The 12,079-nt window shown below is 38.3% G+C and overlaps 1 protein-coding gene across 4 annotated transcripts in view; it reads left to right on the forward strand.

Annotated features, from left to right (window-relative positions):
* dnajc6 (DnaJ (Hsp40) homolog, subfamily C, member 6) overlaps window positions 1-12,079 on the forward strand; it is a 43,284-nt gene that overhangs the window by 16,646 nt on the left and 14,559 nt on the right. For all 4 annotated transcript variants that reach the window (XM_078258541.1, XM_078258538.1, XM_078258539.1 and 1 more), the window contains 3 exons: window positions 7,022-7,071; window positions 7,799-7,947; window positions 10,750-10,872. In XM_078258541.1, coding sequence (XP_078114667.1) covers window positions 7,022-7,071; window positions 7,799-7,947; window positions 10,750-10,872 — 322 coding nt within the window. The remainder of the gene's footprint in view (window positions 1-7,021; window positions 7,072-7,798; window positions 7,948-10,749; window positions 10,873-12,079) is intronic.

Here is a 12,079-nt window from a genome sequence, read left to right on the forward strand (position 1 = left end):
CTGTCTCTCACACTGGTTTTCATCCATCCTCTCACTTATTTTCATTTTTTTTATTTGTCTGCATTACTACTACTAACACTCTGTTGATATCTCTCTTTTGCCTTTTTGGAATTCTTTTTCCACAGATTTTTTTTCCAGTGGCCAAATCATGACATCAATTCAAGGAAGTCAGAATATGTTATTTCAGGATTTAGGACAATTTGCTTTAGATCGTTTAACATGTTTTAAGACAGTTAATTGTAATAAGATATTCAATAAGATATTTATAATATCCCAGACAGAGAGAAAACAAGATTGCTTATGTATTTCAAGACTCAGACCGGTCTAAACGAAGGCAAAACAAAACAACACTGCAACACTGTTAACACTAGAACGGCCATGACAGTCAACTTGACCGTTTTGAAATTTATGTGTAATAACTTTGCTGAATAATAAAAAGCAATCCTGCTGCTGCCTGACTTTTCCTAAAATAGTCTGTATTTTAATTTAAAATTGTTTTTTATATACATTACACAAAAGGCAAAGAAAATACAATCACTTTTACCTATTTCGGCCATACACGGTCATATTGACCACTCAGATTTTCGCGGTATTGTTTGAAATTTTTCGCGCGGTTGAAGATGCATCTGGGTTGCTTAGTAACTACCATAGTCTCTGTCAGAGAAACGTAACTAGCGGTCTCAAGTAACAAGTGTGGGCATCACCGATGGGCCGAAGGCAAAGCCAGAGTTGGTAACGTAGGCTACTACGGCGTGGATGGACTCAGTTCTGAATCAGAAGGCAAACACCGGGCGCTCGCTCTGTGAAAGGCGTGGAACACGTAGATGGCCGGTGGTTGTCTACATGTTCATATAACTTTATACATTCTCGAACTGGCTGGAATCATTGCACACATCCTCTCTAAGGAGTGCACCAGCAGTAAAATTGTCCGGAGGAAGTTCATGCAGCAACTGGCAGAGGAGCTGAGAGCGGAGATTATGAAGGAACGCTGCGCACCGCAGCAGACACCAAAACAGAGGCAGTGCCAGGTTAGGTTAAATCTAAATGTTCAAATAAGATACTTTTAATTGTTATTTGGCTGTTATGAGTTAAGTTGAATGAATTTCCACACCATATTTTTCGGGATATGAATGTATGAAATAATTACGGTTTACTATGCCATGATATGAATTATTGAAACACGTATTACTACTCAAATGTATAATTAAACTCGTTCAAATGTACATTTCGGTGTTATTACGTTTTTCTAAAGATATACTAACACAATACATAATACAATATCGTAATTAGCTATTTATCATGAGAGATTATAGAGTTTGGAATCTGGCGGTCAAAATGACCGCTCACGGCAGTTCTAGTAGTTATGGAATTCCGGCACTTCTAGTGTTAAAGCTGCTTTCATCAATATTTTTGTATAAAAAATGGATTAAAAGTCTATGTGTTATATGAAAGGGGTTGCTCACACACACACAGAATTATGATCCCACTCTGCATTTCCCCTCAGCTCCGGTGAGGTTTATAGCATCCTTTAGCTCATTGTTTTGGTTTGACAGTCCAACATAGTGGAGCATCTAACAGCTAAAGAGACAGATATTTCCCCCAGTAGCTAAAAGGAGAGTGAATATTGGATTAACATTTATCAGGTGGACTCCAAATAAATGCTAATGTTTCTCTGTGTCTGATGAATGTGTAAATCGTAGACGGTAAAAAACGATGGATGACATGTCTCCACTTACTCCAACTGTACAAAAGTGATGCCAAAATAGCCCAGATACGGGCGCTGCCATCTTGTAATTTTGGATTCAGTCTAATATCTTGTCAAAGTTGTGTTTGTAGTTTTTTTGCGCTGCTCTGGCCACTTTGGCCAAAAAATAAATGAATGCAGGTATCAGATGTAAAGTAGCAGGAGAATATTATCTTATTCTTTGTTTTTGTTTTTTTCTTATTACCTTTAAGATGATGTATTGTTATGTGGTGGCCAGACTTTTATTCTAGTTACAAGAAACCTATTGTAATCTTTGTTTACCCTATCGGTAGAAATGTCTATTACACAATGATACAAGGCAAACCCCCTGCGAGTTCAGTTGTTAGGCCCTTTTTTAACACCCCAACTAGACTTGATTGGTTCCTCTGTGCTTCTGTCTCATCTACATTCCAGGCAAAAGGCTGTTGCTGAATTATTTAAAGCAGCCTGCTTGTTTGTTTACCTGGCTGAATTTTTGCATGGAAACCAATCGGTCAACAACGCTCAGCTGTGTGTTCCTCTGTCTGTGAGATACACAACGGCGATGGAGTCTGGATGGCTGATCTGGTTTTGTGAAAGGCACACTTCTCCTTGGCCTCCACCCTCCCCCACCAAACACACATTCATCTCTCTCTCATTTTTATTTCTCATTTGTCCACATTTTATGAATACTAACACTTGGCTGACATCTTTGTCTTTTCCTCACATTTTTATTTAAGTGTGAAATATGTTGTGTAAATTAGGCTCCCAGGGTCAGTGGATTGCAGTGCAAACTAATATGGCCAGTGCCTTTCTGTTGCCTCTTATATTGGTTGTCATTCTCAACTTTAAAGTATCCATTATGAAGCAGATGGAGGATAGAGCATTTTGGAGCAAAGCATGCAGGGAATGTGGAAAACCCAAATCTAATTTCCATCGGGATCCAGCCCACTTACACTGTGTTTGTTTGCTTGAGAGAGTGTGTGTGTGTGTGTGTGTGTGTGTGTGTGTGTGTGTGTGTAGTCACTGGAGACTCAAAGCACCTCTCCACTCATAATCAACCCTAAAATGGCTTTCATGGAACATAAACAACAGGCACTGTGGTGCTGGTGCTTGTGGGTATCTGCATGTGTGTGGTTGTTGTCACTCTTCTGCCCTCGCTATGCCTATAATTACACTGCTATGCTGCGAGCTAAGCACACTTCCAATAAAGGTGAAAGATCAGTTGGACTGAAAGCAATTGTGAAACTGTGACAACAGTATTGGACAATACATTGAATTATAGTGATTCAAAATTAGGAAAAGATGAGATACCCTAAACAAGAGCAATATTGTAAAAAAGAAAGTACAGAACCAAGAGAGCTAGATGTACAAAGACTGACTGACTTGTCAAATTAGTTGCATTGTCCCTTATGCCAGAAAAAAAACAAACAGTGAAAGGTCCATTTTAAAGCGTAACTCTTGCCAAAATGCAACCTAGGGTATTTTTGTGAATGTACCTGAGTCAAACCTTCGTTTAAAAGCATAATTAGGACGGAAACGCCACTTTTAAAATGTATCGTATTTCGGTCAAACGGCCTTTTGAATGGGAGTGCTAGGGGCACTTCTATGATAGCATCAAAATCACTATTTTTAAAACACTAAGAAGGCTCAACACAACATGAAACTTTGCTCCAAGTATCACCAGGGACTCTACACATGAACTCGAGCATTGACAACATTGTTTGTGTACACAGAGTTTACTAAAAAGAAAGGTTTTGAACAACTCACTACGCTCACTACTCACTAGCTATGTCATCTAGCCAGTCAAAAATGGTCGAGGGAGGAGATTAAAGATGGAAAGTTCCTATAGCTTAGTTCCATATAAATGCACGGATAATTTGTTGTTTTGTCATTAGTGAAAAACAATATTGACCTTGTAGTTGAAAAAGGAGCCTCATGTAAGAATGACATTTCCTCCTATGGAGTCTGTTCATTTGCATTCGGAGATTGATACTTTTTGACTGACAAGATGGCAGATAGTGTAAACAACAACTGCTAAAGTGAGTCGTTAAAACCTTTCTTTTTAGTAAACTCTGTGTACACAAACAATGTTGTCAATGCTCGAGTTCATGTGTAGAGCCCCTGGTGATACTTCAAGCAAAGTTTCATATTGTGTCGAGCCTTCTTAGTGTTTTAAAAATAGCTATTTTGATACTATCATAGTAGTGCCCCTAGCACTCCCATTCAAAAGGCCATTTGACCGAAAAACGAAAATACGATAAATCTTAATAGTGGCGTTTCCGTCCTAATTATGCTTTTAAACGAAAGTTTGACTCGGGTACAGACCCTAGGTTGCATTTTGGCGAGAGTTACGCTTTAAGTCCCCATAGGAAGTACATACGGTGGCCCTGAAGTGCAAATCACAACAGCAAATAGAAAACTGCAACAACAAATCATAAAACACAATGGCAAATAGGAAAATATTTCAACAAATCATAATACACAATGGCAAATAGGAAAACACGACAGCAAATAGGAAAACACAACAGCAAATATGAAAACACGACAGCAAATAGGGAAACACAACAGCAAATATGAAAACACGACAGCAAATAGGAAAACACTTCAACAAATCATAAAACACAACTACATTAACTTCTACCGGAAAAGGTAGGGCCTATCTAACAGAGGACGGACCCTCCTGATTGGACAGACGGACTGTCTGTCTGTTAAAACTAGGCGTTTTTCCGTGTTTTTCACCTCTCCTTCCTGTTACTAAAAGACAGACAGTCCGTCTGTCCAATCAGGAGGGTCCGTCCTCTGTTAGATAGGCCCTACCTTTTCCGATAGAAGTTAATGTCGTTGTGTTTTATGATTTATTGAAGTGTTTTCCTATTTGCTGTTGTGTTTTCCTGTTTGCTGTCGTGTTTTCATATTAGCTGTCGTGTTGTCCTATTTGCCGTTTTGTTTTCCTATTTGCCGTTGTGTTTTATGATTTGTTGAAATGTTTTCCTATTTTCCATTGTGTTTTATGATTTGTTGAAATGGTTTCCTATTTGCCGTTGTGTTTTATGATTTGCTGTTGCGTTTTTCTATTTGCTGTTGTGATTTGCACTTCAGGGCCACCGTAAGTACAACATAGTTGATCTAACAAATGTAGACAGAGTTTACCAACAGTAAAAAGTAAAATTAGTCAAAATACATAACAGTTATCTCAACATTAAATATGAACTGCTGCTTAGAATGTTGTGTTAGCAAAACATTAGTCCTGGACAGCTAGCTCCGTGCCACACCTAGCAGTACATTTTAATTGGCTGTAGCTCTAAACCTCAAGACGTCAGGGAGACTGCTCATTTGCATACTCCATGGCTATTGACCATGGCCATTTAAACTTGACACCTGACCTGCTTCTCTCCTTTAATAGCCCAGGAGCTATTTCAAGAGAGAAGCATATTTACACAGCACACTCTGTAGAAAACTAATCGCTTCAATTTTGATCAGGACAAGATAAAATGGTAGAAATGAATTTGAATTTTTTTAACATTCTTCAAACATTCCTCTTTTTCACCAAGGTAATAAACAATGGGTGTTTATAGCAACTCCACATAAAGGTAAAAGTAGTCAGTATACTGGCTTAAAAATAGGAGAATACAGTCCAGATACTTACCTTCCATGTCACTGTGAAAGCTGCAGTCTTCATTTTCACTCCGGGATAAACACACAGAATTAGATAAAAATAGAAACCTGAACTGTGGTCCAATTATTTAATTATGGAGGGCTTACAGACACATCTTTGATGGATTTAACTCAGGTTATTTGTTATATTAGCAGTTGTCTATGCCACATAACAATGAAATGTTTTTTTTTTCTCTTTAGGAATTACCATATAATACACATAACATCCAACAATGCATTTATGTGCACTAAAATCCCAAAACACAGTTAGCATGCTGTCACTCCAAAGCAGACTATTTAAGTAGCACAGCATTATATAACCAGGTTTAGGATTGCATCAGGGTCATATGGCACTTTTCCATGACCACACAGAGGGGATTGGCCCACATCAATCCTGCTTTGGGGATTTTCACAGTAGGCAACAAGTCAACTCAATCTGATGCATATTAGCCTACTAATGTGTTTTGCATGGTAATTGCAGTGCAGCGGGTAGTCGAGTCATGCACTGCTGGGGGAAACATTTTTGTAAATTACTCTAATGACTCTTCATTACAAGAAATAAGAAGAAAAAAATTGAATTCCATTTGAACAAACTCCTCTCCACTCTGCACCTGCTTTCATAGTGTTTCACAAGCATCGTTTTCCATCACTTCCATGGTGCAGCAGCAGTGGATTACTTGTATGCGTGTGCACTGCAGCTGCTCTCAGAGATTTGAAAAAGAAAAAAAAACTCCATATGGACTAGCTAAATTTAGAAACGAAAGTCAATGATGCTCAATTGAAGAATTCACATATGGTATTCCTTTGATCCCGGCAGTTCAGCCTAGTGTGGTAAAACTGAAAAAGACAACTTGCACACAGCCAGACACATGGAAGCTTCTGCTCTAAAGCCTGTTGAGTCTAATTACTTGGATATGCATGACATGCAGCCGGATGCACTGACAGCAGAGAAGCAGAGCTGGAGAACCTTTTGGATGCTGTTCATGCATTGATTTCCTCTGTTTAATGATTTGACATTTTTCAACAACAGGGTATCTTTTGACTCTCCTGACTAAATGCTTAAATTGCTTGAAAACCATTAACACATGTGCCTGCTGTATAACAGTATACTTGTAATACACACAAAGGCATTTTGTTTCACGAATACTTTTGTTTCACGAATACTGTGCAAATTTTCAAAGATTTGTTGAGGTGTCAGTGGACTCAGTCGCAGCCTTTTTGCTTGTAACATTTCTGAAGGTCGACGTAAGGGCTGCAGGATTTGAGAAAAAGTCATGTTGCGATTTTTCAATACTGCAATGTAATGGCACCTCTGGCCACCCAATGCAGAAGGAAAGGTCCTGAGAGGTTCAAGGGCTACTCACAACAGAGGACATTTCAACATCTTACCAAACTATATTTTTCCATATTAATGTAAAGGTTATCACACACCAGGGATAATTGAACCAGCCCATATTTTAGCATATACTGTGTTTTTGATTACAGAAATACATTTCAATCAATCAATATATGAAGACATTTTGCAGTGTACTACACTTGTAATTATCTCTCATTATTGCTCTCTCTTTTCTCTATGTCATGAGAATTGCATGGAAAGAATATTTGAAAATAATCTTTAAAAATAATCTTTTTTTGTCGCAGGTACACTAAAGGGGAGCTGGACATTGCCTACATTACATCACGGATCATAGGTAAAACACATTTAGTTGTAGCAAATGGTGTGGTATGTGGTGCATGTGTGAGGTGTGTGTGTAGATGCACTCTAACATTGTCACCAGAAATAATTGTCATTATTTTAAAAAAAGCTGAATTTTAAAGCACCAAGTTAGTTTGACATTTTAAGTGATTCTCTATTTAACATTTAAAAACCACCCATGTAAGCAACCATCAAAATACAAACGATTTTGTTAAATTATTATTTATTAAGAATTTAAGATCTGATTTGATTGACATTGACCAAACAAGCCAACAACTATCATTAGATTTGAATTCAAACATTGCTAAATCATGATTGGTACATGTAAATACATGGCTGAACAAAGTATGTTTATATAAGAGAATGAGCATTCATGTATGATCCTAAGACTAATTAAACACACACACACATGAACACATACAAATAAACAGACACCTGCACCCTCAGCTTTCCCTCTGCCCTCATCTCTCATTCTCACATTGCTTCCAGCTTTACACGCTCATAAGTGTGGAGCAGCAGAAAGAACATAATCAGCTGGAAGCACATTTTCACGTTTTGATTCATTAATTGCAGAATAATTGTAGAGAAGGATAAAAGAAGGATTGTCAAAGTGTGAGCTTATCATATGCATATGATGTACATGATGATATGCGTATGTAAACGTCTGCACCAACAGTGCATGAACTGTTGAAATCATCATGAATGATGGATTTTATTTTCAGTGATGACCTACCCCGGGGAGTCAGTGCAGATTGGCTACCAGAACCACGTAGAGGACATTCGGTCCTTCCTCGACAGCCGCCATGCCGACCACTACACTGTCTTCAATCTATCACAGCGCAACTACCGCGGCGCCAAATTCTCCAATAGGGTGAGTGTGATACTGCCTCATGAAGCCACGGATGAAGCTGTTACAGATTTATTAGTTTGTACTGTGTTAATATGAAGGAATTTTCTGTAATGATTTTTCACAGGTGTTTTTCCATATTTTGATTTTTGGATTAACAGAAATGTCCGTTTAAAGGTACAGGGGATATACTGTAAATCTACAGAATTTTCCATTTTGGGATTAACAGAAATGTCCGTGAACTTAACCGAAAAGGTACTGGTAATTTTCTGCCAGGACATTATCTGTTTTTCTACGAATTATTTCTTACAGCGTGGTTGCTACACCATTTTCACTCCCTGGATTATTACAACACTAGAGTGAGATATGAGGACTTATTTTTACAGTTTGATAGCTATTTTTGGTTTGCTAGCACTTTAATTGGGGACTGTTGCTACATCTGCTCATGAACTATGGAAGCACCCAGAGAGAAGCTTCTAATTAATTTTACCCAATTCGACCTATCATTGCTTGCCACTTCTCTGTTGTTTAAGCTACAATGTATTTTTTTTTCACTGGGGAGAAAGTCGTCGAGGGAACTTTTAGTGATAAACCCACAGAGAAGTATCATCCAACTCTACAATACCCAAAACCTTTACAAAGCCTTTTAGCAATTTCCTTTTTGTTTTTGTTTTACAGCCTGCAACATTTAGTTTTGGTTCACCCTCACAGCTGTCATCAGTGTTGCAGCTTTTTTTTTTAGATGCCCAGATAAAGCTGTGATAAACTTGCTGTATGTATGTACCTGTCCAGCACCAAACAGCAGACAGACGAAGTTATCGACCAGTTTGTAAAGATAGTGTAACATTTAGCAGCTTAAGAGATATTTCCATCAGTAGTTGGAAGAGACCTTAAACAGAGAGAGTCCAAATTATATACATAGGCGATTGTTTGCCAACACGTTTGTAATATCAAAATCCTTGCTTACCACTTGCTTACTTTAGCTTTCATTTAAGTGTTTAGCCAAGGTGGTAAGCGAGCATCCGCAAAGCGTACCTCCTATGGAGACATTTTGATGCTAACAAGCCATCACCTGCCGTTAGCATTCCATTGACTCCCATTCATTTTGGCGTCACTTTGACAGCGAATAACTTTACATCTGAAGCGTTTAAATACTCTATTTGTCTGTTGTTTATTTCTAAAGAAACACGACAATGTATAAAAGGCTCCATTACCTTGTACCTTACGTTATAGCTCCATAGCAGCCGTTTTTGTAAAAATAGGCTAACGATTGTTTCATGACCATGCGACAGAAAGTCGCATGGTCATGAAACAATCGTTGATCGTTGACAAACACATGACAAACACATGGTTAGACAAATTAACGTATAGTCAGGAGAAGCTTGCAAGCAGTTTCGACTTACTAATGTTAACTAGCATTTTAGTTAGCAATAATTAGCCTGTGCCTATGTTATCTCCTTACATATACCTACACTCTCCGTCTCTGCAAGATTCGGAATGATTGAGATTTCTCTTGGCACAGCTAACAGAAGACTTCCAACTTTTAGACAGGTTGCTCACTTCACATCTACGTCGTCAAGCTCAGTTTGAGGCTGCAGTGCTTCTAATAGACTTCACTTGTCCATTAATTTAGCTGTCTATGTGTTTAGCAGGTTGCTTGCTACTGTTACATATCTTGTTTTTGCTAAGACTCATTGGGAGGCCATCATACAGAGCAGAGAAGTAAAACAATATGTAAAAGTGGCTGAGAGCTTCAAAGAGCTGCAAAGTTAGGTGTTGTTTCTCAGTGGGATCAGCAGTGTAAGCAACTCAGTCACATTACAGAGTCATTATATTTTGATATAAAAAAGACGGTTTAATTCAGACAAACACCATCTGAACTCATGACTATACAACTTCAAACTCAGGATGTTGGGTGCATTACTGCTTTAAATACTCAATGTTTAGTCAGATAATCCCAGTCAGATAATATATTACTGGCCTTTCATTTTTTAAAGATACACTTTATTATAGAGCCCCACAGCATCCCCAATTAACACAATGTTCTTCCAGTTAACTGTTTTTGTGGATGGACCGTGAGCTGGAAGGACATTTGGGGATGCTCTTCACCGATATAGCAACATTAGTGAGTGTATTTATGCATAGATAATAAGTAATTTTTTTGCTATTTAATATTGTACAGCAGTGATTCATCATGCATTTTTTACATGATTCACCACAGCAATAACCACTTGTGACCATAGAGGTTTCTAAATAAAAGATCTATGTTATGGGTCAAGTGCCCCAGCTGAATTACCATTTCAAAAGCAGGATCTAATTCTGAATGCTCTATTTATTCTATTTTATTCCATTTTTGTGGTTATGACTAATCTCAGCATGGAGTCTTTTGCTCATGTCATGCAGCACTTTTGCACAGCTGGATTTGGATTCAAGTGGGAGGCACATGTGGGATCTCTATAGATAAAAGACTGCCACCCTCCGGCAGAAACATCCAAGAACGCTGAAAAGTCAAGCTGTCGAGTTAACATGGCCAAGATGGCCCCCTGTCTGCTTGTGGAAGTTGCTGTATCTCAAGCAGATGACTCATCATGGCAACTGGTGTTTTGTGTTGCTCTGCTGCTTCAGTGGTGTTGCTAACCTCCACCTCTCCTTTCTCCTCATCTCCTGATTTTATATCTTTTTTTGGTGTCCTCTGTTTCTTCAACTTTCTTCCTCTCTCTTCTCAACCCTGTCTCTCTTCCTTTCTTTGCACTTTTTTTCCTTATCTCTTTTTCTATGTTTCTCCCTGTTTTTCTCATTCCTTCTCCCTCTCTCATTTCTTTCCAGGTTTCAGAGTGTAATTGGCCTTCTCGCCAGGCTCCCAGCCTCCACAATCTGTTTGCTGTGTGTAAGAACATGCACAACTGGCTCAAACAGAATCCCAAGAATGTTTGTGTCATCACCTGCTCGGTAAGAAGACGCTCATATAGTCATATGGTACCTTCATCACATTTATCCCTATCCTCCACTTATTTTTCCATTGATTGTATGGGTTATTGAAGCTAATGCAAACTGTCCTTGCTTTTGCACTGCTTACCTCGTCTATTGTCATGTTTCATTCAGTTTACTATGAAGTGAAGGCATTTTTTATGTGTAGGGACATCCCAGTTTTTGGAATTGTTTTTTAATTAACTCACTTTTGAGTCTATGCTCAAAAGATGCTGCCAGAGGACAATTTGAAACGTACTCAGAGGCCCTCTGTGTCCACTCAAATGTACAGTTTATTAACTGCCAACACAGATGACTTTATGAAAGTCCTGATCCTAAAAATCTGTACTTAAACCTCATGTTTGGTTTTCACAGTGTGAAACATGGTGATTGTACTGTGACAGAAAAAAAGACATATTTAGTGATCATTTTAGAAAACTGTCAACCTCTTGTTTTTCTCCTGTGTGAGTGAAAACTAAATTAGCGAGGTGATCTTCCCACTCTCCATCAAATGAAAGCTACAAGCCCCACAGACAAGGAATCGTAACGAGGGAAACAAACCCCATGTTTAGCCTCTTTCCTATTTCTCTTCCTCTCCTCTTACTGTTGCAGACCCTGAATGTGGCAATGTTTTTAACTTTAAATACAGAACTTTAAATACAGTGAAACACAGCTTGGAGCTTGTGAAACTGCTTGTTTCTGTTTGTCTCCTCTCAGTCCTGTCAGTTCATCTGCCTCTGTTGTTGCTCATCATTTGGTCTTTGCATTGAAAAGAGAATTGAATGTCCCTGAGAAACTACAACAAAAGAGCATTTAAGTCCCGAATGTTGGCCTTGGAGGTTCAAATTCAGTTAAATTGTGGATATGAGTCATGTTTCAGTATGTTGGCCATAGAATTGGATGTATTCTTGAGTCTCTTATTTACGTGTCTGCGTTTGGTAAAAAGAGATATTACAGTTTAAGAGTTAGATAAAGGAGTCTTCATGTCCAAAATACATGTATTTTACTTGGCAGAGATAAGTTTTGGAGAAAAAAAATTCCTCAGCAACCAGCTGCACTTTTAATATGTCTATAATGATACTGTACAGCTTTGATAATGTCAGGCATATTTCAAACAAAGTTAAAACCCTAAATACAAATGTTTTGCAATGCAATCACTGCTGAAGTATACGGTGAAACTGGGTTTTCT

This window comes from Sander vitreus, chromosome 9 (assembly GCF_031162955.1).
Source record: "Sander vitreus isolate 19-12246 chromosome 9, sanVit1, whole genome shotgun sequence".
Classification (NCBI taxonomy): domain Eukaryota; kingdom Metazoa; phylum Chordata; class Actinopteri; order Perciformes; family Percidae; genus Sander; species Sander vitreus.